Source organism: Rosa rugosa, chromosome 2, assembly GCF_958449725.1.
Source record: "Rosa rugosa chromosome 2, drRosRugo1.1, whole genome shotgun sequence".
Taxonomy (NCBI): Eukaryota; Viridiplantae; Streptophyta; class Magnoliopsida; order Rosales; family Rosaceae; genus Rosa; species Rosa rugosa.
In genome coordinates, this window is record NC_084821.1 from 2,557,418 (window position 1) to 2,582,214 (window position 24,797).

At 42.5% G+C, this 24,797-nt stretch overlaps 2 protein-coding genes across 2 annotated transcripts; one reads left to right on the forward strand and one right to left on the reverse strand.

Annotated features, from left to right (window-relative positions):
* Positions 1-219: 219 nt before the first annotated feature.
* Positions 220-1,505, forward strand: LOC133732790 (uncharacterized). Its single transcript, XM_062160374.1, has 2 exons — positions 220-708; positions 1,241-1,505. The coding sequence occupies exons 1-2, from the start codon at positions 444-446 to the stop codon at positions 1,342-1,344; spliced, it is 369 nt and encodes a 122-aa protein (XP_062016358.1). The 5' UTR covers positions 220-443; the 3' UTR covers positions 1,345-1,505.
* An 8,215-nt stretch (positions 1,506-9,720) lies between these two features.
* On the reverse strand, positions 9,721-12,032 carry LOC133732971 (receptor-like protein 2). Its single transcript, XM_062160572.1, has one exon. The coding sequence runs from the start codon at positions 11,982-11,984 to the stop codon at positions 9,756-9,758; it is 2,229 nt and encodes a 742-aa protein (XP_062016556.1). The 5' UTR covers positions 11,985-12,032; the 3' UTR covers positions 9,721-9,755.
* Positions 12,033-24,797: the final 12,765 nt, after the last annotated feature.

A 24,797-nucleotide genomic window follows, 5' to 3' on the forward strand; every position in this document is an offset into this window, starting at 1 on the left:
GACGGTCGTGCCACGTGGCCGGTCTGAATATCAGTGCAGAACGTAATCTCGTCAGGCCCACTCAACAGTAGAAAATAGTGACTCACCGGGCAGCTGCACCACCATGTATTGGGCCAACACGTGAGAGTTCCTCCTTCGGTCGGGTTGAACAAAGTTTTTGCCCCGACATAAATATATTTCGAATACAGCAGTAGTTTCTACCGACGCATTTTCGTCGTCTCTCACAAAAATTCCCAACGACATGTTTCAGTCTCCTTCACCCTGATTCCTAACAACACCACCAGCCCAACACAACTTTGAACTCTCAGTTCCCAACAAACACCCAGAACCCCATATTTCTAATGTCAAACTGTACGGTCGAGACCTGCACAGTTGAGACCAGTGATGGAGCCAAGCTCAACACAAGGCTCTTCAGACCCAGAGAAGCCTAACAACAACAACAAATGAAGGAGGGCAATGATCTTGTGGTGGTTCTGGTGCATCCCTACTCTGTCCTTGGTGGCTGTCAGGGACTTTGGAGAGGCATAGCAGCTGGGTTAGCTGAGAAAGGTTTCAAAGCTGTCACTTTTGACATGAGAGGAGTTGGGAGGTCAACTGGGAAGGCTTCTCTTACTGGGTTTGCAGAAATCAAGGATGTGATTGCTGTGTGCAAATGGGTCTTTGAGAATTTGTCTGCTAATAGAATTTTGCTTGTGGGTTCTTCTGCAGGTATGGGATTCTTGTATGTGTTTGTTTTGTATATGTGGGTAGTGATTAGATTTCGTGTTTAGTTCGTTTTGGTGGATCAAGTGTGTTTATGGTTTAGAATTGTATAGACAATGTGTATGTGCTGCTGCATTTTTGTTGGATCAAGTGTGTTGTGAAAGAAAGGACAGGTTTTTTATGTGGGTAGTTTCTGGATTTGGTTGTTTAATTGGTGGTGGTTTGATTTTGTGGATCTGTTGATTGTGTGCCAGGAACAATCCATACTTGTTATTTAGGTGAAAGTATATTAGCTTGTGGTAGTTACTAGATTGATTCTTCGAATGATGCAGATCGACGAGTTGAGTGTAGTTGCTACTTACTAGTAGAAGTGATCTAACTCATTTTTGAATGAAGTTAGTGTGTGTATTAGTATATCCTTTGGGTATCAAGGAAATTGATTGGTTGTGCCTGAGATGTCATTTAACATTATCGAATAACTCATATTTTGTTTTACTTTTGCTGATTTTAGAGTTTTTATAATTTTGCTTTTGCTCAGCTCAACTGTCCTTTATCATCCAAAGTTGGGATTTTGATGATGTAAGAGTGAAAATAAGTGGGATCCACAGGTCTTTCTGCAACTGTAGTGAATTTTCTCTCTAGGTAGCAGAAAGAAGACGTGAAGAAGAAGCAAGGCGCGGCGAGCATTTTGAAGAGAATGAAGCAGAATGGTAGGAGAGGAGTTGGGCGGGGTAAGAACTCTTCGGATGTTTCGGAGGATGAGAGTAAGGATAGCATGGTGGATGAAGAAGAGGAGGAGGAGGTGGCGGAAGAGGAGGAAGAAAAGAAGAAGAAGAGGACTGGGAGGAAGAAAACGGAGGTGGAGAGGAAAGTGAGGGTGACTCGTAGCTCTAGTGGAAATCGGGGAAGAGGTCAGGAGAGCGGTGGGAGGGGAAAGAGAGGGGTCGGGAGGCCGCCTAAGAAACCAGAGACGGCGGCGGCTGGAAGCGGAAAAGGGGGGGGGAGACAATGGCGAGGCGGATCAGGTGGGGAGTGCAGGGAGGCCAAGGAAACGAACAAGGAGGTGATGGTGCGTGAGTGTTGTATCATGTAAATTAAGCTTAGAGCGTGCTTTGGTTGGTTTTTGGTTTTCGTGTTGCTAGCTAATGCTATAGGATGCTTAGGTTCAGCTGGTTTTAGTTACTTTGGCCCAAAGAAGGCAAAAGAGAATCGGGGTATTACAAGAGGGGGATAGAGAAAGGCAGAGATGTTTTGTAGAATGCTTTTGGGCATCCATTGCATATACACAGGGCTTCTTTTTTTTTTTCTGATTGCAACCATTCTAGTTCTTCAAACATCAGACATTATCCAACCTATCTATAAATACACTAAATATTTGGAGGTTTAAATAGCCTAAATACTAACTATGGACATTAATTTTAACGTGAAATCTTATAAAAATTAAATTAAATTAAAAATAGCTGCCTTTTCTACTGTAGTTCAAATTTTTTTGGGCTTGGATTCTTCAGGTCCGATTAGGAGAAAAGAAAACAATGTATCATAGACTATTTTGGGCCTTGTACAGAAAATCTCTTGGGTTCGTTGTTTCCGAATTGTGACCAACGAATCTTCGTTTTGAGTAACCCATTAAACATTATCTTTTCAATTGGTCTGCACTTTTTAGTGATTTTTGAGATATTAAAAAATAAATTGAAGGTCGTTAGTCATTCGACTGTTACGAAATTATCTTCTTCTTTGATTATCAAACTTCATTTTTTTTTTCTTCTTTCTCTTTGTAAAAAGATGATCAAAGGATTTCACTTCTACCCCCATGGTGACTCGAACCCATTACTTCGTACATAGGTAGTGGGTGCTCTAACTACTGAGCTAACACCACTTCGTCATTTTCAAACTTCATTTAAAAAAACGATTCATTCACTTAGTTTCTTCATTTGCAACCTTTATGCCTTTATTTTGAATTGTTTAATCTGCAAAAGTTAAAGTTCAAAAATTATTATCTGTTTTGCTCACAAGAAAATTAAAAAGAAAGAACAAAGAACAAAATTATCTTGTACTACCTAAGATCGAGGTCATGGGTTCGAGTCACTATGGGGGGTAGTGTTTGGCTCCAATTTTGCTGCAGCTGGTCAACAGTCTCTTTTCTGCGCGGGCGTGCCAGCACCGTTCGGGTGCGGTCGTCGGGGATGTCCCTTGACCTGACTTCTTTCAAGCAATTGTGGACGAGGAGAGCACCAACCTCGTCGTGGGATTCTTTGTGCCTCGTGGTGAGGACTTTTGCTGAGCTTCTTGAAAATCACCAAATCGATACTCGATGTTGTAGATCAAGCAGAGCGAGAACCACCGGGAAGTGAGGAGAACTTGCTAAAGCGTGACTTTAGCTTGGCTGGGTTGCTAGGGCGTTACCCGTGCTTGGCTGGTTCCGTAACCGTTGTGGTCGCGGCACTACCGTCGGCTCCCGAGGAGACTAGGACCGAAGTACGTTGACAGAGGGTTTGGTGGCACTGAAAGTCGGCTTCTGAGAAGACTAGGACTAGGAGTGTGATCACCGCTAAGAGAAAGAAAAGGAGAGGAGTTGCTCTTAGAGAGGTTTGCTCTAGAGAGAACTTAGATCATCTTAGAGATGTTGTTGTGTTGTGAATGTGTGTGTTAGAATGAGAGGAGAAGGTGTTTATATAGGGAAGAAAAAGAAGAGTGAAATGATGAGTGGAAGAAAAATAATGAAAGTAGATCTAAGTTCACTTGTAAAATATGGAAAAGATAGAGAAAAGATGAAATGAAAGCAAAGCATGAAGGTGCAGCAACATGGAAGTGGTGATGATCTATTAAAGAGATTGTAGAAGAAAAATATATCCAAGGAAAAAGAGAAAAGCATCTAGCTTTCTTCATGTGGGTAGGAAACATGAACATGTAAATATTGAGCTGGTTTTAGGTCAGTTTCTGCCCCTTTATTCCTTCAATTATTTCTCCAACAAGACTTCATTATATGCCTTCGACTTCTTCATATGAAATGTTCCACTATGAGTGTAGATCATCCTGACAAATTTTCAGATTTTTATTCCATGTGGTTGGGCCGAAAATGCTGCTGGACCTCTTACAGGTCCAGTTTTCCAGTTTTGCTTCTGTAGAAAATTGGGCTGATTGTTTGAAGACCTTCCACTCAAAAAAAGCTCTTGCACTCTTCATAAGAAATGATCCTTGGACTGTCTAGAATGGATCTGGAAAGTTTCAGCACATTTCGATTTCATTTGGTTAGTCTGCCACCCCTCCTTCCTTGTCTAGCTCGGTTTTTCCTAGCCGAAGTAGGAAAATGTGCTAAAGTTGACTTTTCATGTTTCCATAGTAGGCTTTATTTAGCCTCTAAATATATATTTCGAACTTGTCGACAATATATAGCTTGAGCCACTGACATTGGCTCAATTTCTCCAACATATGCCTTGTCAGGCCAAAATGTTCATTTTGGGTCCAAACATTGCCCCCCAGACCTCGAAGTCAAAGGTCCTTGTCTTGACTAAAGAGGTCTTGAATCAACACTACTCTTATAATGTCGTTGCTCCAAAGCCACTTGTATTGGCTTGACTAAAATTACTTGAACAGTAGCCTCTCTCCCTCTTAATTATACATAGTGAGCATACATATATTAATCGCCAGTCTTCCTTCGCGAACCATCCTTTGCGAGACCATGTAATTAAAACCACTTCGCTGCCAACAATTCGCAACCCAGCTTTCGCCACAATTATTGGCAAAAATATTGATTTGACCTCCTCCACTGCTAATACCATACTAGGCATATTAAATGCCTCTTGTATATGTGCCCAGACCAATACCAATGGCCTCTTAAGTATATTAGCAAGTTCCAGCCACTATTAGGCAAGAACACAATTTTTTGCATCCTCCGCGACGTACAAATTTGAAACTCTTTTTGTATTTTTGTATTTTTGTATATTTTTTTTTAATTTTAATAAGACATTGTGAATCAAGGTTTAGACATGCGGCCCAAGTATAGTCGCCTAGACACAAATTTTCTTTCAAATCCTTTGGGCAACCTTACTGAAATGGCCAGGTGGGGGAGGGCGAACAAGAGAGGCAGAATCCATTTTGGCATGAGCTACTCCCACATAGTGGTTTAGGCCCATTTGCACGCACTTCTGGATTCAAGAACCTGTCATGAACGTTGTCCCCTTTCTAGACACCATTTCACATAGGCTATACTTACTAAGATGAGAAAGGTCATAAGTGTGAAGACAGTTCAACAAGTGTTAATAAAAGCCGCCCTTAACCTTAAGGGACCTGAACTAGGCACCAATAAGGAGTTTAGGCCAATAGTAACAAAAGAGACTTCACCTATTCCGTTATGATTCACAAATGACGAAAATAAAAATGAAAACTGAAAATTGACAGGAAATTTAAAAACAAAGAAAGAATTTAGCAGCACTATATTTGGCTAACCTCCAGAAGGCCACGGGGGAGGCCATCTATGCTTCACTCCAAGCTCCGGTGTATCAAAATTTGTAGGGTAAAAATTCCTCCTGTGAGAGCTTGTAGGAAAAGAACAAAGATACTTCTCGTTGAAGAATTTGGAGGAATTTGGCTCGTGAGAGGGGTATTCTTGCCCCCCAAGTATCTTTGTTGGTTGACGAGGCATGATCTTCAATTGCAATTGAGGAGATGAAGATGTTTCAAGATCGGCTTTGTCGCCAACTACCATGTCATAGAACATGGTGTCTTCAGGATTAGCCACAGATTGGCCATTATAGACAACCACTTGCTGGTCTGAATTCTCCACATCAAGAGCTTCACTTGCTGGATAATTGTAAACAAGAGTTAACTTGTATTGATGATACTCAAATTTACAGTTGCGAAGGACAACTTGGCCACTAGAATAATTGTTCTGGCCATTCATGCAACGTGGGTTGTAGATGTGCCCTCCACATATATCAAAGCCACCGCTTGGCCTTGAAGAATATATGAAGAACTTCAAGTTGAATTGATTAATAAAGCCACAAATTGGCTTCTGTAGACCACAACTTAATTGATAATTAAGTTGGCTCTGATTTTGATCACCTTCACCAAGACGTCCAGTAGCAGAGTCACAATTAAAATGATCATGAACTTGCTTCTTTTGATCAAAGGGATGATCATGGGCCATATCTTGCCCCCCATGCATCTGATCAGTGGCCACATATTTGGCTTGATCAGTGGAGAAATCAGATATTTGTTCAGAGACAACTTTCTTGTCCGAAGAACAATCTTGTTGATGACCTTCTCCATGCACAGCCTCTGTGTAAGGCTGTGACTCACCAGTGAGACCCTTACGTTGATTGCCACCTATAGGCAAGTTAGTCTCAGAAATGACCTCTTCGCGAGCAGGTTCTGGAATCGTGAACTCATCGAGCCATCGATGGTCCTCCGCGAGAGCTTTACTCAGATTCTCATGGTATGCGGTAGAATTCTTTTGAAGGATATCAAGCCGCTCTTCTATGCTCGCATTCTCTGGAATGGGAATGGGCACATAGCCTTCTATCGTCGCCATGACTTCAGGAATTTCTTTTGGTAAAGAATTTCCTCTGGCATCCCAATGATGGTGAACATAAAAAGACTCTGGTGTAGTCCCACTGGGCGTGCCAAAATGTTTGGCTCCAATTTTGCTGCAGTTGGTCCACAGTCTCTTTTCTGCGCGGGCGTGCCAGCACCGTTCGGGTGCGGTCGTCGGGGATGTCCCTTGACCTGACTTCTTTCAAGCAATTGTGGACGAGGAGAGCACCAACCTCGTCGTGGGATTCTTTGTGCCTCGTGGTGAGGACTTTTGCTGAGCTTCTTGAAAATCACCAAATCGATACTCGATGTTGTAGATCAAGCAGAGCGAGAACCACCGGGAAGTGAGGAGAACTTGCTAAAGCGTGACTTTAGCTTGGCTGGGTTGCTAGGGCGTTACCCTTGCTTGGCTGGTTCCGTAACCGTTGTGGTCGCGGCACTACCGTCGGCTCCCGAGGAGACTAGGACCGAAGTACGTTGACAGAGGGTTTGGTGGCACTGAAAGTCGGCTTCTGAGAAGACTAGGACTAGGAGTGTGATCACCGCTAAGAGAAAGAAAAGGAGAGGAGTTGCTCTTAGAGAGGTTTGCTCTAGAGAGAACTTAGATCATCTTAGAGATGTTGTTGTGTTGTGAATGTGTGTGTTAGAATGAGAGGAGAAGGTGTTTATATAGGGAAGAAAAAGAAGAGTGAAATGATGAGTGGAAGAAAAATAATGAAAGTAGATCTAAGTTCACTTGTAAAATATGGAAAAGATAGAGAAAAGATGAAATGAAAGCAAAGCATGAAGGTGCAGCAACATGGAAGTGGTGATGATCTATTAAAGAGATTGTAGAAGAAAAATATATCCAAGGAAAAAGAGAAAAGCATCTAGCTTTCTTCATGTGGGTAGGAAACATGAACATGTGAATATTGAGCTGGTTTTAGGTCAGTTTCTGCCCCTTTATTCCTTCAATTATTTCTCCAACAAGACTTCATTATATGCCTTCGACTTCTTCATATGAAATGTTCCACTATGAGTGTAGATCATCCTGAAAAATTTTCAGATTTTTATTCCATGTGGTTGGGCCGAAAATGCTGCTGGACCTCTTACAGGTCCAGTTTTCCAGTTTTGCTTCTGTAGAAAATTGGGTTGATTGTTTGAAGACCTTCCACTCAAAAAAAGCTCTTGCACTCTTCATAAGAAATGATCCTTGGGCTGTCTAGAATGGATCTGAAAAGTTTTAGCACATTTCGATTTCATTTGGTTAGTCTGCCACCCCTCCTTCCTTGTCTAGCTCGGTTTTTCCTAGCCGAAGTAGGAAAATGTGCTAAAGTTGACTTTTCATGTTTCCATAGTAGGCTTTATTTAGCCTCTAAATATATATTTTGAACTTGTCGACAATATATAGCTTGAGCCACTGACATTGGCTCAATTTCTCCAACATATGCCTTGTCAGGCCGAAATGTTCATTTTGGGTCCAAACAGGTAGGAGTGAAATCCTTTGATCATCTTTATAAAATAAATAAATAAATAAATTAAATTAAATTTAAAAAAAGGGTCATTTACCCAAAGCCCCAAAATGAGCAAAAATTATCCCACTTACCCCAGCAACAGATTTTTATTCTTACTTACCCAATTTAGGAGAAAATGACCAATCTACCCTCAGTCTAATTAAATAATTACACAAATGCAACTCCTCTCTCCAATAGTCCAGATCGTGCATTCTCTCTCCTCCAATCTAAAAAACTCTCTCTCTCTCTCTCAGATCGCCTCAAGACAATTCCGGATCGTTGGTCACGCCGTCGACAGTGGACGAAGCCGGAAAATCCATGGCCACCATCTCACCTCCGCGGCCATCTTCGGTCTGCCCAAAACCTTCCACCGGCGGCTCCAAATCTATGCCGGATCGGCTTTCGCGACATCGCCGAAGCTTAGCTCACTCCGGTTGCTGTGTGACGTGGACCACTGTCACTATCCCCGCCTCGATTGCGAACTCGATTCGGATTCCAGCCAGCTCCACGTCCGAGGCTCCCAGACGGATTCCGAATCGGAGACTCCCCGAATCGCAGTTCAAAGCCTCTGATTCCAACCTGCAGACGAATGCCGAGATTGGGAAGATCAGCGGCGTCGTCGTCGTTCAGGTCACTGGTTGAACTCCATGAAGAAGGCAAAGAAGCTCCGGTCCTAGCTACCTCGCCAGAGGCGAACTCGGGCCTTGATGCGAAGGAAGAAGTTAGGATTCCGGTCTGCAACTGTGGAAGAAGGGAGAAGAAAGAAGACTGGGTGCCCAGAGTAGTTTCTAGGTGCCGAAATAATGGGACAGTGGAAATAGCTGCACAATGGGTCCTTGGGAAGAGAGTTGATGAGATGGAGGCCAGTTTCATGATGGCAGAAGGCCCAGAAGGAAAGAAAAAAGAAAGAAAAAAAGTTTTATTGGTGGGCAATATTGCCCCCCAATAGACGTCTGATAAAAGTCTATTGGAGGGCAATACATGTCTATTGGGAGGCAATAGACGCTTTAAATTGATACAATCTCTGATTTTTTTCTTTAATCAAAGTTTTATTTGTGTAATTTTAGGAAGATTAGTTTTCATTTCGGTAACCGAAACGTTTATTGAGGGGCAATATACGTCTATTGGAGGGCAATAGACGTTTTCAATTGATGTAATCTCCTCGTTTTTTTTCTTTAATCAAAGTTTTATTTGTGTAGTTTTAGGAAGATTAATTACCATTTTGTTAATCTAAACGTCTATTGGGGGGCAATAGACGTCTACTGGGGGGCAATACATGGCTGATAGTCGTCTATTGGGGGCAACAAAACTTTCCGGTGAGATTTTCAGCAAATTCCGGTGGGCGGCATCCGGCGACTGGTGACCGGATTCCGGCGACTGGTGACCGGATTCCGGCGGCCGGTGACGGGCTCCGGCGAAGTCTCATATGGTTTCTCTCTCTCTAAGTAACAAAGGGGTGAGGGGTAAAATGGTATTAAAAAAAAAAATTAAAAACAAAAAAAAAATCTTAATGGGGTATTAGGGAAGACTCCCTTAGAGTGCATTGGGTAAGAGGGAATTAAAAAAACTTAATGGGGTAAGGGGGAAAATGGGGTAAATGGACAAAACCCCATAAAAAGAAAATTATCTTGTACTATAAGACGAGATTGTAGCTTTTTTTTTTTTTTTTTTTGGGAAAGTGGAATCAGGTTCCATTATATTAACGACGTCTCACCGTCAAGCTAGAAGGTTTCGAAAATCCTTCATAATACATCTTTAGATAATTTCAACAAAGAATATCAAAAAGAAAGAATTGTCGATTGTGTCGTCATATTAAGAAGAATAATTTGAAGATTGGAAATTTATATTCTTAAAGATGAAATTACTCGTAAATGACTTTTTTGGATATATCAGGTTTCTCGATCAAAATCTCGGATGAAACCCTAAACACAGATTGACATAATTTGGCATGCTATATATGTAATTTAGTGGTTTATAAAGCTTATATAAAATATTAAAATGAGAAGCTTCGACTAATTTAAGCCTTCTCTACATTCTGCCATATGCTACCATGTTCTTGACCTTATCTTTTATCCCGTACAGAAATTGGAAATATGCACATCTCCATGACCTGCTCAACGCCAGAGGTCCACAAACTCCCCAGAATCCTGTAATGAAACCAAGAGCCACAGAAATATGCCACCATGGAAATTCACTACCATTATGGACATCTTCGGTCCTGTTATTTATACCACTTCTATTCATCTGTTCGCAATTAATTGGAAGTGGTGCTCCACAAAGTCCTGGGTTACCCTCAAATGCAGTGGCACTGAAGCCCTGGAGCTGAGTGCTTGATGGTATTTGTCCTTGGAGATTATTGTATGCAACTGCAAATGATGACAAGAAATGAAGACTTGATAGTGAAGCTGGGATTCCCCCTGACAATTGGTTGCTTGAGAGGTCTAATCTCTCCAAGTTTGTGAGGTTAGATATCTGGTTTGGAATGCCGCCAAGCAAGTTGTTGAGGCTAAGATCCAGCTTCTGAAGAAGTTGCAATTGACCAATCTCAGTAGGTATCCGTCCACTTAGACTGTTGTTCATGATGTATATTAGTCTTGGCATATTGGACAGATTCTTGTACTGCAAGGGAGTTATGGACGCATTAGTGCGTTCGAATTTGGAGTACGTGGGTAGTTCAAAATAACCATGGCCTGTTTGATCTGCAGCCTTTCGTGGTGATACCAATGCTTGTAATCTGCAAAGCTCCTTTGGAAATTCACCTGAAAGGGAGTTATTATTCAAGTTTACATAGAACAGATTTGGAAGAGTCCCTAACCAACCAGGAATCGTGCCAGTGATTCTATTAGAAGACAGATCCAGGATTTCAAGTTTCTTCAGCTTTGACAGCCATAATGGTATTTGACCTGTAAATTGGCAATCGGAGGCAGCAAAAACCCTAAGATTTTGGAACGCAGAATCAATCATTCCATCTCCATCTGGCATTTCTTCACCTACAAAGTTAACTGACAAAATCAGTACCGTGAGACTTTTGCTACCCATCAATATCTGCATTGCACCTGTGACATTGGTCAGTCTGTTCCGAGCCAGGGAGAGGAAAGACAGCGATTTCAGTGATAGAATCTCGGGTTTTATTTGTCCTTCTAGATTATTCCCGCTCAGTCGCAATGCTTTCAGAGATTTGCATGAGTAAAGGCTTATTGGCAAGGTACCGGTGAAGTGATTCCCCACAAGGTCAAGTTTACTAAGTCGAGTAAGTATGGAGAAATTAAGCTTGGAGATATCTCCTCCCAATTGATTGAATCCCAGATTCAGCTCTATAAGGGTTGTGCAATTGATCAAAGATGGTGGCAGAGAACCTTGTAGATCGTTTAAATGAAAGATTAAGAGCCTCAACTTGGAGAGCTTCCCAACATCGAGAGGAAGCGACCCTGTCAGCTTATTGAAGTAGAGCTCTAGAATTCTGAGGTTGGTAAGATTGACAATGCTGTTACTAATGGGTCCAAAGAGATTATTAGAAGGTAATGAGATTTCTTGAAGTGTTGGAACATGGTAAATGTCACTAGGAAGGGGCCCCGAAAGATAATTGAAACCGGCACGTAAGACCTCAAGCTTGGAGCAGTTCAGTAGTCCAGGAGGAAAGATTCCACTGAATCCATTGAAAGAGAAATCCAAGAGTCTAACCGAAGAGTAATGAAGACAGAGAGAGGATGGGATTTGGCCTGTCAAGTGATTGTTGCTGACATTTAAACTGCTCAAATTCCAGGCATGCTGGAGGAATGAAGATTGAATTGTGCCTTTAATTCGGTTGTTGGATAAATCCACTACTCTGATATATCTGAAAGGTAGAGACAAGGGTAGCTCTCCGGAGAGAAGGTTATAGCTCAAATCAAGGACTTCAAGATGACTCAAGGACAAGAAGAAGCCACTAATACTTGTGTCTAGCGAACCATAAAGTGAATTATGGGAGAGGTTAAAGTGGGTGAGATGTGTGAGATTTTCAAGTGATGAAGAAGAAGAATTACCTCCTTTGAGTTTGAGGCCTTTGGAGGGTAAGCTCAAATGAGTGACCGAACCACCCGGATTACAAGTGATGCCCTCCCAACGGCAGCAATCACCGGAAGTCCAATTTAGAGGAGTCGAAGTAGACAAAGTGAGGGCGAAGGACTGAAGAGAGCTGCGTTCAGTTTGGTTGCATGCACGAATGTCTGTAGAAAAAGTAGAGAGTATGAAAAGGAGGACAATGAAGCCATTAGCCATGGGGTACGTGATATTAGATCTAGTTCATATAGATTGTTCAGAGGTCTGTATTTATATTAGATTCTGAAGCCATTGATGAAGAAGCATATAAATTTGACAGAGGTAGATGATTCAGTTCATCTTGAGATTGCTCAGAAGTCAGAAGTCCTTCATTGTTTACTTTTAGACCACACACTAGGTTGAAGACCGGAAGTGGAAGTCGTTTCGTCGTTTAGCTTTGGTAATTGAAGTCCAAGTTCTATCTTTAAGACGAATGGTGATGCTTCAGTCAACCATTTGTTCCAACTTTTTCATTCTGAGAGTGATAACCGCATTTGGACGCTTTAGCACGCTCTTATTTGAATTCTACAGACAACTTAACTTTTTCATTCTGAGAGTGATAACAGCATTTGGACGCTTTAGCGCTCTTTTATTTGAATTCTATAGACAACTTGGTTGTCATCCCAAACTATAGTATTATTTGTAAGGGAAATTCTACTGTACCTGTATGTATGTGATACACTCATTTACAGATTTAACAATAATTTTGTTGTCATTGTGGTAAATAGAGTTATTTTTTTGGTAATTTTAGTTATATTAGAGGTAATTACTCCACCTTTGATATTTTTACAAGTTTATGAACAAATTGTTGTCCATGTGGTAACTTTGTTCAATTATATGTAAGGGAGAATAGTCACTTTGGTCACTCAACTATGACTCATTCGACACTTTGGTCACTGAAGTTTCAAATATATCACTTTGGTCACTCAAGTATTACACTATCATTGATCACAAAAGTCACTTTGTTGTGAGAAAAAATGCTCCTTGGGTGACTTTTGTGAATGACAGTGTAATACTTGAGTGACCAAAGTGATATATTTGAAACTTGAGTGACCAAAGTGTCGAATGAGTCATAGTTGAGTGACCATTTGTGGAATTCTCCCTATATGTAAATGTGTAAAACAAATGTGATAACTTTGTTGTCAATGTTGTAAATTTGGTTCAACTAAACTGTAATTTTGGTTCAATTAGATATAAATGAGTATATGGTAAACATCCAAGTACTGTAGAAAACCCCTTATTTGTAATATTAATTACAAAGTTGTTGTAAATAGTTATGGCTATGTCACGTAAATAGGTGGAGAATGATATGTGCTTTTCATTATGGATTAATGATTGATAGAATTGTGTATAGGAGTAATTGACGTTGCTATAAAACGTTGCCTTTTTGTATACACCATGTATTCCTATATAAACCTCCTCATAGTGAGATGAATATACACACTCCATCTCTATGCATCCAAACTCTCTCTCTTTCTGAAACACTTTTACTTTCATTTTACAACACGTTATCTGCAGGAAAAACTCTAGGATTTAGATTGCGGGTTGCTAAGAGAAGAGGCGAATAACTCCTGGGTTGCGGAGAATAGAGGCGGTTCATCATTCAATCAACATCAACTTTCTAGATCTACAACCAAGTAGGCTTCCTAAATTTTGAATTTCACATTCGTGTTTATCTTTGATTGAATATGAAAAATCACCATAATGCATGAACCCTAATATTTGGTATATATGTTCGTATATATTCATTCATGTGTCTTGAATTGTTTGGCTTTAGGCTGTTTGATTGGAAAAGAATTTGTGGACTGCATGTATCTCTAGTACTTGGTCCAGTAGTAGTGTAGTACCAAATCACTAGTAGAGGCTCTCTATGTCATATTAGTCATAGCACCAATTCAACAAGGAAAAAAAAAAAGTGCAGTTACTGCGATTTGAACCCAGCCAAAATAGGTACCAACCCACATGTTGTCCACTGTGCCATTATGGCATGTCGATATTTGTTGGCACCATTTAATATTAATTCCAGAAGTAGATTCAATGCCACTTAATTGGCGCTTGATCAATCCGTGTTTTGATTTTGATTGACTTTTATCCAGAAGAATTACCATAGTAATTTATGCTTGTTAATGCTTGGATCCGTGGGGATCTAATTAACGATAAGTAAAAGAGAGAGAGAGAGAGAGAGAGCGACACAAGCGAAGTATAGTGGTTCACCTCCCGCCTTAGCGGGAGACTACGTCCACTTGAATGTGTACTAGTGTGTCGAGCCTTGCGGCCTAACAAGATTACAAGAGATGTAATGGGATGGTGTTTAAGTGGGAAGAGGCATTCCTTTTATAGGTGAAGGAAGCCATCTCCTTTACATGGTTTTCGATGTGGGACAAGCAAACAACTATTCTAGTATAGAAATGCATATTGTGGATGCAACTTGGCATGGCCGGAAAGGTGGCTTTCCGGCGACAGATTTGCGACTTCCGGATACCGTAGCGTAGCTTGAACATAGGGCTACAAGATGCATGTCTCAGTTGGGCCTCACCATGGCTTGTGGGTGTCCCAAAGAGGGTGTTAATTATGCTTGGTGAGATAGCAAACTAGTCTTGCTAGTAGAGGTATCTACAAGTCCCCGAAGTCCGCAAGCAAGAGGAGCTTCTTGGTTGGGGAGTTATAAGCACGATGTCACCAAGCATAAGTAACCGGGAGGTACGGAGCCCCTATAAGTCCCCGAACTCCGTAAGCAAGAAGGGACTCGTTTAATCCTGCACAATGAGACAAAAACGAGCATATGTAGAATGCTTTGTTGTATTGGTTACCGTTCGTATTAATGGAATGCGAAAAGAATTCGATTTGTAGTGAACAACAAATGGTAGAAGAATTCAATATTCCATTAATGTGTATGAACATGTAAAATGTTGGTAGTTGTATATGTGGATCTTATGGCCATATAACACGCACAATAGATAGTGGCAAGTGTAATGGGTGTCCATAGTAATTTTGTGGGAGTAGTCCCGGTGACATAGAATGAAGCGTTTGTGAACTTGGGGCTTAAGTAAAACATGTTGGATATGATCGAGCAAGTTGGGTTGTTCGAGCAAGTTGGGTGTAGTTGAGTGTGTAGGCGTTGTGTGAGCATGCGAGGCGTGGCCCAAGCGCAAGTCGTGGCCATACTCGATACCCAAGCGAGTCGTAACCCGAGCAAGTCGTTTATCCGAGCATGTTTTAGTAAGTCGTAAGTGTCACAAGCTTCTAGATGAGTGTCACATATTTATTTAATTGAGTTGCAATTAAGTAGTAGCATGGCATATGTGTATAGCATGTACTTGTAGTAAAGTTGCTAATAACATTTTGTAGGCATGGTTAAGTGTCATGGAGACATGTATAGTCATGGCAAAGGCTCTAATTGCAAGAGCGCAAGAGATAGGATATAGTGACTTATCTTATGCCGATTTGGGGCAAGTTGGAGTTGAAATCACCGTATGTGCCCAAATCATGTTGGAGCGGGAGTTGTCCAAACACTACGCTCCATAATAGAAGGCTCGTTAATTGAAGCGGTTGTTGGTGATTGTGTCTCCTTAGCATAGGGTAAATGATTAGCAATTTGGGACATATTAGATTGGCTTAATATGTGCTCTATGTAACCATACTTGATGTAATCATTTTTGAAGCATAGTGTAGTGATTACTACATGACATTAGTTAATTAAATGCTTGCATATCATGAGCTGAAGCATACTTGAACTATGCAAAGCTCAAAACTGAGATTTGATCTGCATGGTGCAATGAACATAGTACAGATATGTAATATGCATACACATGATTATTGTAGGCATGTAATAGGCATATACTCATGGAGAGTGATTGGCTAACTACCAGCATGTAAGCCAAATATATCATGTGTATGACAAAACCCATGTGCCTAGGTAATTAATAGATGCAGCAGACACATGAATTGCGTTTCAAGCCAAGGCATTTATGTAAACACAAGCACGTTGTCATGTGTTTTAAAAAGGCACTGAGGACAAGTACATGTTGTGCATGCATGCGTTTAGTAGTACATGAGACAGCACAAAAGGAGCATCTCCGTAAAAGAAGACACCTGCCGCACTAACAAAAGGCATGCGTACCGGACGTGTATGAGGCATATAAAGCATGCATCTGGTTTATATGAGTAAGGCGAAAAAAACTCATCTCGTTGTTAGTGAAGGGCACTCCGCTATTCCAAAGACGTGACCGGAAGATTGAAGCTCCGCCAATCCTCAAGATTCAAGCCCGGAACTTGCTCATGACAGATGAAGATTGCAACGCTGCTGCTGCCAGCAGTAGGGTGTTTCTAGCCCGGCGGAGCGGAGGCTCCGAGCTCGATCGGAGGAGAGTTGGGCGGAGCAGTTCGGCGGTGCGTTGGAGTTTGTGTTTAGGCGGAGCTAGCGGAGCAGAGCTGGCAGTCTGCTCCTAGGCAGTTGAAGTGCAGCGCCTGGTAGTCTGCGCTTAGGTTGCTGCTTCTGCCAGCAGAGGGAGAACTACAAATGCAGTTGGGTTTGGCTAGCGGAGCTGCAGCAGGGACATGCAGACTATACAGCGGAGGGAGAGCTGCGGAGCTGGTTCGCAGTGACGGACCGGAGCCCAGCAGTGACCGGAGCTGCGGAGCTCGGAAGTTTCCCAGGGGACCCGCGGATCTAGACCGGCGGAGTTCGCTGCTGGAGTCCGGCGGAGATGCAAAACCGAACGGAGGCCCAGAGCTCTCGTTTAGCAGAGCAGAGTCCGGCGGAGATGCAAAACGGAGTGATGGCCGGCGGAGGATGCCAGCGGTGGTTGGCTTTCGCATCTAGCGGAGCATGACCGACGGAGCAGTGGTGATGCCCAGCGGAGGAGCTCCGGCGAAGGATTCTAGCGAAGGCTAGCGGAGGAACCTGTTGCCTGACCGACCTGGGATGGTTGAAAGGCTAGCGGTGCCGCCGAGTTTGGGCAGCGAAGCGGGTCAGCGGAGCTCCGGGGCAGCCATGGAGTTGGTCAGCGGCACAGTCGTGCTGAAGAGCTGGCCGGCGGCGGAGCCTTGCTGGCGGAGGATGCAACGAAGAAGGAGGAGAAGAAGAGTCGGGCGGAGCTGTTCCCAGCGGAGCACCGGAGCTGCAGAGCTCGGGGTTGGTGAGCGGAAGTCCCCGGCGTGGGGTAGTGCAGCGGAGGTTGCTCCACGGATCAGCGGAGGTATCCTCCGCTAATCAGTGGAGCGGAGCAGAGCTATAGCCATGGTGGTTCTTGTCGGCGGTGCCACAAGAAGTAAGGCTAAAAGCTGGTGGTGCCTCATGGTGTGCTTGGCGGAGGTTTGGGCCAGCGGAGGAGGTTTTGCTCAGCGGAGGAGCAAGTGCAGCAGCGTAGCGGAGCGGAGGTGATGAATGCAAATGGAATGGGTGCCCAGAGGAGATCTTTGGGTGTCCAGTGCGACTCATCACCAAATTTTTTTTTTTTTTTTTTTTTTAAAGTTACCGCCCAAGATGGGTAACATTTGCCGCTGATCTTGGCATAGGGGTTGGACGCCCAAGTTGCTCCAAATCTTTTTTTTTTTTTTTGAAGGTTCAGCGTTGACCAACCTTGTCAGCGTTGACCAGATGTTGACCGGACCCTGATGGGCGTTGACCGCCTCCGCCGGGCGTTGACCGACCCCGCCAGGCGTTGACCAACCATCTCCAGCGTTGAACAAGCATTGACCGGCCCCAATTTGATGTTGAACGAGCGTTGACTCGACACTTTCGGGTCAAAGTTCGTGGTAGGTGACGAAGCCTTTGTGTTGGCTTCCCACAGATGGCGCCAATGTTAATGCTTGGATTCGTGGGGATCTAATTAACGATAAGTAAAAGAGAGAGAGAGAGAGAGAGCGACACAAGCGAAGTATAGTGGTTCACCTCCCGCCTTAGCGGGAGACTACGTCCACTTGAATGTGTACTAGTGTGTCGAGCCTTGCGGCCTAACAAGATTACAAGAGATGTAATGGGATGGTGTTTAAGTGGGAGGAGGCATTCCTTTTATAGGTGAAGGAAGCCATCTCCTTTACATGGTTTTCGATGTGGGACAAGCAAACAACTATTCTAGTATAGAAATGCATATTGTGGATGCAACTTGGCAAGGCCGGAAAGGTGGCTTTCCGGCGACGGATTTGCGACTTCCGGATACCGTAGCGTAGCTTGAACATAGGGCTACAAGATGCATGTCTCGGTTGGGCCTCACCATGGCTTGTGGGTGTCCCAAAGAGGGTGTTAATTATGCTTGGTGAGATAGCAAACTAGTCTTGCTAGTAGAGGTATCTACAATGCTCATTACCATAATTATTTCATAATTTATTCTTTATTATTTCATTATTTCATCTTAATGACGTATATTGCGTTTATTACTATAACGATTTTGTGGTATTTCTTCCCGCCATTATTTATTATCATAATGATTTTTTTTTTTTTTGGTGTTACTTGCTTCTCTATTTGCTCATATTAATTATATGAATATTTTACTCGCTTGAAATTTTTTGGATTAGAATATATATGTGTAGAATGCAGGTACTTAATGAACCAGAAGTTCACGCATAAATATTGAACCAGAAGTTCAAGCATAACGAACCCATAGTTTCGAAAACATTGAAAGGTTATGAATCTTTCCAACTAGGCTCATCCAATTCGATGCGATGTCTAGGTAAGATCCAATGAGACTCTGTACTTAAGTGAGCCTCGCTCCACCTAAACCTCATACTCTTACTTGGTCGTATTTAATTGGAGTTACCTAAAGGATTCAGTAATAACATTTCATGTATATCGAGCCTGTAATTTTGATAATGCCATATAAGGAACTTGAAGTTTCATTCACGAATTCACCATACATGTTTAATCTAATTTTTCATACCATGTTATAGAACCTGAAATTCTTATTGATTGCTTATGGAAGTTATTACCCATAGCACTAACTATTGTCTTTTCAATCCTTGTAGAGAATGTCAATCTCAACAAGCTTGAATTTGTCGCTTTGAAAGTTTCCGGAAGGAACTACCTTAAGTGGACCCAGGATGTCAAGCTTCATCTAACTGCAAATAATATGAGATCAACAATTTTTGCTGACAACATCACCCTGAAGATATGAAGGCAAGGGCTATGATTTTCATTAGGAAGCATATGGAGGAAGCACCCAAGGTGGAATATTTAGCTGAAGAGGACCCACGGTCCTTTTGGGTCGCTCTAGAATAGCGATTCAACCATCAGAGGGCCATCTACTTGCCAGAAGCAAGGCACGATTGGCAGAACATACGTTTCCAGGATTTCAAGACTGTGAATAAGTATAACTCTGAAATCTACCGGATTTAGACACTCCTAAAATTCTGTGGAGAAGAGCTCACAGAAGCTGATCTATTAGAGAAAACTTTCTCCACCTTCCCTCCTTCCTGTATGGTCCTGCAGCAATAATACAGGGAGAGAAACTTTGCTGGATTCTCATAATTGATCACTATTCTATTGCTCGCTGAAAAGAACAACGACCTACTTTTGAGGAATGATCAAGCAAGGCCTACCGGTACCAGAGCAGTTCCTTTGCCTGAAGCAAATGCTATTGCCCATCGCGATAACAACCGCGCAAGGAGAAACCGGGGTCGTGGAAGGGGAAGGAGGCCTGAACATCCGAGACATGGAAGGAGAAATGGGCCCAGAAATGGCCCATATGACCGTGACCACCAAGGTAATGGCCTAAGGGGTCAAGGAGGATGTGGACAAGGCCCACGTGGTGGAAACCGAAATGCCCAGGTCCAACAAGCTCAAATTAGAGAGAATGTTGGCCCAGCCCGTCGCCCTCAGAATGAACATAATCTATGTTATAATGTGGAGGCACTGACCATTGGTCCCACACCTGCCGGGCAACAGATGAAGAGATAGGAGAGTATCATGCCAGACGCGGAACTCGAGAGGCCAACCTTGTGGAAGAGTTAGTTCCTATGGATACCACCTTGGAGATTACTGATTTCCAAGCAGCCAATGGATACATCAAGGATTGAAAAACTCGAGGACATGGACATAATAGGCACTTGTGCCATATCTATATTATTGTTATGAATAATGCTTTCTATTTTTCGAATTATCTTTGGTGATTTTTGAAATATTGGTTTTTTATAATTTGGTTATGCTTGGATGTTTAATTCAATAAAGTTATTTATTTTCATACATGTGATCCATTGAATTAAATTCATGAATCGGCATGTCTTGTGGGGAAGTTTGTTGTCTGGCTGATAGTGGTTCATCTCCCACCTTAGCGGGAAACTACGTCCACTTCAATATTGCACTATATGTGTTTGGGCCTTACGGCCCAAAGGGATTACAAAGTGTATAATGGGATGGATGCTTAAGTGGGAAGAGGGGTCCCTTTTATAGGTAAGGGAACCCCTCTCCTTTACATTTTCTTAGATGTGGGATGTAAAAATCACTATTCTAGTCTAGAAAGCCATATTGTGGAGGCATGTTGGCAAGGCCGGGAAGGTGGCTTCCCGGCGAGGTATTGGCCGCTTCAGACTACCGTGGCGTAGCTTGGAAATTGGGCTACGGGATGCATGTCTCGATTGGGTCCCACCATGGCTTGTGGGCCCCCTAAGAAGGTGTTACTTATGCTTGGTGAGATAGCAAATTAGTCATGCTAGTGAGAGGTATCTACAAGTCCCCGAAGTCCCCAAGTAAGAGGAGCTTCTTGGTTGGGGAGTTATAAACATGATGTCATCAAGCATAAGTGACGTCCGAGAGGCTCCTAGCCCCTACAAGTCCCGAACTCGGTAAGCAAGAAGGGACTCGTTAACCTGCAAAGACAAAAACGAGCATATGTAGAATGCTTGTTGTATTGGGCAACATATGTGAGTTGCATTGATATGCATTGGCATATATGAATGTACGGGGTGCATGATACATATTGATGTATACATGAGAATGTCGTCGAGTATGATCGGTTATGACGTACAAACTGGAGAACGTGTATGGTTGTGTGAACATATCATGAATAAACATATGAATTGCATATGAATTCGTGTGGTGCTTGCAAGAAAACGAACGAAGTCGAGTTGACGAGGTTACGCTCGGTGTAAGTTGCATGAGTGCCGTGAAGGCAAACGTTTGTAATTCGTGAACGATGAATACGCGAACGCTTGTGTTTGTTTGGTTGTCGCTCGTATTAATGGAACGTGAAAAGAATTCGATTTGTTGCAAAGGACAAATGGTAGAAGAATTCAATGTTCCATTAACGTGTACTATTTCGAGGGGATATGAGTGTAAAGCTCGAGAATGCCGTGAAGGCGTGAGCGGGAAGCTCGGGGGTGCCGTGAAGGCGTGAGCGGGAAGCTCGGGGGTGCCGTGAAGGCGTGAGCGGGAAGCTCGGGGGTGCCGTGAAGGCGTGAGCGGGAAGCTCGGGGGTGCCGGGAAGGCGTGAGCAGGAAGCTCGGGGGTGCTGGGAAGGCGTGAGCGAAAGCTCGGGGTTGCCGGGAAGGTGTGAGCGGAAGCTTGGGGTTGCCGAGAAGGCGTGAGCGGAAGCTCGGGGATTCCGTGAAGGCCTGAGTGCGAAGCTCAAGGGTGCCGCGGAGGCGTGAGCGTTTAGAGCTCATGAGCGGAAAGCTCGGGAGGTGCCGCGGAGGCGTGAGCGGGAAGCTTAGGCGTTAGGTAGAGAACCTAATCATTGATACCCAAGCGTCGGGGGTCAACCACCGGATCAATGGCTGCCGTGGGCTGCGTTAACCGGTCCCTTTACTCTTTCCTGGAGGAGAAAAGCTTGATTGTAATGTCGCGTAGCGGTCATTGTCATTATGAGGCGTTGCCTTACCGCTTGGCGGTTGGTCATGGACCATAGACTCGTGGAGTCTAGACCCGTTTAGGTCTCTTTCCCGTGGGGAGAGTTTGACAAAGTATGGTGCCCGGAGGCTAGACCATACGTTTACATATAGAGTATATGTAAAGTATTGCTAATTGTATGATAAACAATAGATAAGTATAGCAAGTGATATTTATGTGGATCTTATGACCATGTGACATGCGCAATAGATAGCGGCAAGTGTAATGGGTGTCCATATAAAATTTTGAGAGTAGCTTCCTATGAAAGCTATGGAGCATTGGGAACTTAGAGTTTAAGTAAAGCATGTTGGATATGTTTGAGCGAGTTAGGTTGTGTTCGAGCAAGTTGGGTGTAGTTGAGCGGATAGGAGCTATGCGAGCATGCGGGGCGTGGCCCAAGCAAGTCGTGGCCATGCTCGATACCCAAGCGAGTCGTAACCATTGCAAGTATTTATCCGAGCATGTTTAATTAAGTCATAAGTGTCACAAGCTTCTAGACATGGCCTAGTTTGTTTGATGGTCACATGTTTCTTTAATTAAATTGTAATTAAATGGAAACATGGCATGTTAGCATGTACTTGTAATGTGGATGCTAATAATATTTTGTATTTTTGTAGACATGCTTAGAAGTAGTAAAAACATGTTAAGGCATGGCAATGGCTCTATGCAAGAGCGTAAATGATAAGATATAGTTACTTATCTTATGTCGATTTGGAGTGGTTTGGAGTTGGAATTGATACAAGTACCCGAATCATGTTAGAGTTGTCCAAGCATGACGCTCCATTGCTTTTAGCTAGTGTACCATAATAGATGACCAATGCTTCATTGACCGAAGAAATGTTCGGTATGCCTCCTTAACAAGATAATTTTGTAATAGTGTTAAGTGCTTGTAAGATGTATTTACTAGATAGCAATGGCAGTGGTGCAATGTAATTTATATTAATGGTAAATTAATATATTTTGATTGGCATAGTAGCCGATATTGATTGGCCTAATTTGTTTGTGAAACAGACTTTAGGCTTGCTGAAAAGTAAAGGCATGGCAATAGTAAATGTCAATTTTGATAATGACAAAGGCAAATAAAGCTAATGCCTTATCAAATATGTACATGGAAATGTGCAGTGAGCAATATATGTACATGTGATTAGCTAACGTAGCTAGGTGGTCCAATTGAGGTGAGGTGTAGGCATGCATATTTCTAGAATGCTAGAATTCAAAAGGTATTGCCGCATGACCAAGTATTAGTCAAAAAGTGTGCTAATGCTTAGTATATATTAATGGATGACGGAAGCATATTTGAGTCAAGGAACTTGGGCGTAGCATGTGATCTTGCAGAATACCGTCATATGATGTCGGCTTCTGATAACGTGGATTAGGGTCCAATCTTCCGATATGTGTAGAGTTCACGAAATCCCGCTAATCTGTCAAAAGAAATACAACGGCGTCAAGAGGGGAGACCGCGGTTGGCGGTCTTCGCTCCTCCGATGCTAAAGTTAAACGATGTACTTCTATTGACAAATATAACGGTATACAGCTATTGAATACCTAATCAATGAAGAGAGAGGAGTGGACCTTTTATAGGTGAAATAGTGAGTTACCTCACTCTTGTTTTCGATGTGGGACTGATATACTTCAGTTTGCTGAGTTTTGGTCCTTTCTGCAGGGATGACTTTGGGTGGCTCGTGTCGGCGCGTCGAGGCATATTTGGGCCTGGAGTCGGCCTACCGTTGAAGGTTGTCTTGCTGTGTTTCCAGGGGTCACACCGTTGAAGCCATTCCGACAAGGTGACATGGTTAAGTATGAGTGTTGATTATGGTCGGCAAGTGTTATGTATGTACAGAGATATTCTCTTCCAAGTGTTTGAGTCCCATATTCAGTTCTACAAGTTTTGTGCAGTTCATCAAGGAAGGGGGCAAAGAACCTCCTAGATTGTTGAAATGAAGAAGCAAGAATTTAATTTTGGAGAGCTTACCAATATCAATGGGAAGCTTGCGGCTCAGTCTGTTAGAATTGAGGTCAAGAATTCTGAGGTTGGTGAGGCTGACGATTCTATCATTAATGGCTCCATAAAGCTGGTTGAAAGGTAATGCAATCTCTTGAAGCATTGTAGCATTGTAAATATCATCTGGAAGTAGTCCAGAGAGGTTATTGTTACCGACACAAAACACCTTCCTAGTCTATGAGAAACACTGCCACTGAATTTATTGAAAGAAAAATCCAAAATTCTAATCAAGGGATCAGAATGAAGGCATTTAGTGGATGGAATAGACTACCCAGTGAAGATATTGTTGCTGACATTGAAACTTGAGAACTCAAAAGATTTTCAGAAGAATGAAGATGGAGTTTCACCATTGAACTGATTGTTGGACAAGTCAAGAATAGCAAGACGATTCATTGGCAAGAAGAATCTGGGTCGATCTAGAAACCACAAAGTGAGTTGTGAGACAAATTGAGGTAAGTGAGATGTGTGAGATCGACTAGTGATGAGGACAGAACACTCCTTCGAGCCCTTTTGAGGATAAGCTGAGATGAGTGACCAAACCATGTTGATTACAAGTAATGCCCTCCCAACTGCAACAATTAGATGGAGTCCAATTTAATGGAGGAGAATACAGAGTGAGAGTGAAGAAGAGGTAGAGATCTGCACTCGGTTTGATCAAATGCATATTTTGTGGATATAATGGAAGAGAATAGAGGACTGAAACTGGTAGTAACATGTTTTCTTTGTAGATCTATATGTCATAGTTTAGTAAGTTCATCTATATTTATGGATGAGGGTCTAATGAGGACCATTAAAATAAGAATTAGTTGAAGACTTTTTAATCAATGATTGTGGGACCCACTTTTCGATCACATTTTAACAAATCAACCGTTATATGTTTAAATATTTATAAGCAGATCATTTCTGCAAATTTTCAACCAAATTGAAAATCGTTAAGGCATTCATAATCTTGAATTATCATTTATAAACATAGACGGTTCAGATTTTGACAAATTTCGTTCGTCTATTGATTTGATCTAGTTCTGTACCTTAATGATTAGCAATTAGAAAGAAAATCTTCAGAAATTATCTACGTATGCATACCTAAACATCTTACGGTTGATTTGCTGAGATATAATTAAAAAGCGGGTCTCCCAAACAGTTGATTAGAAAATCCTCAACTAGTCCTCAT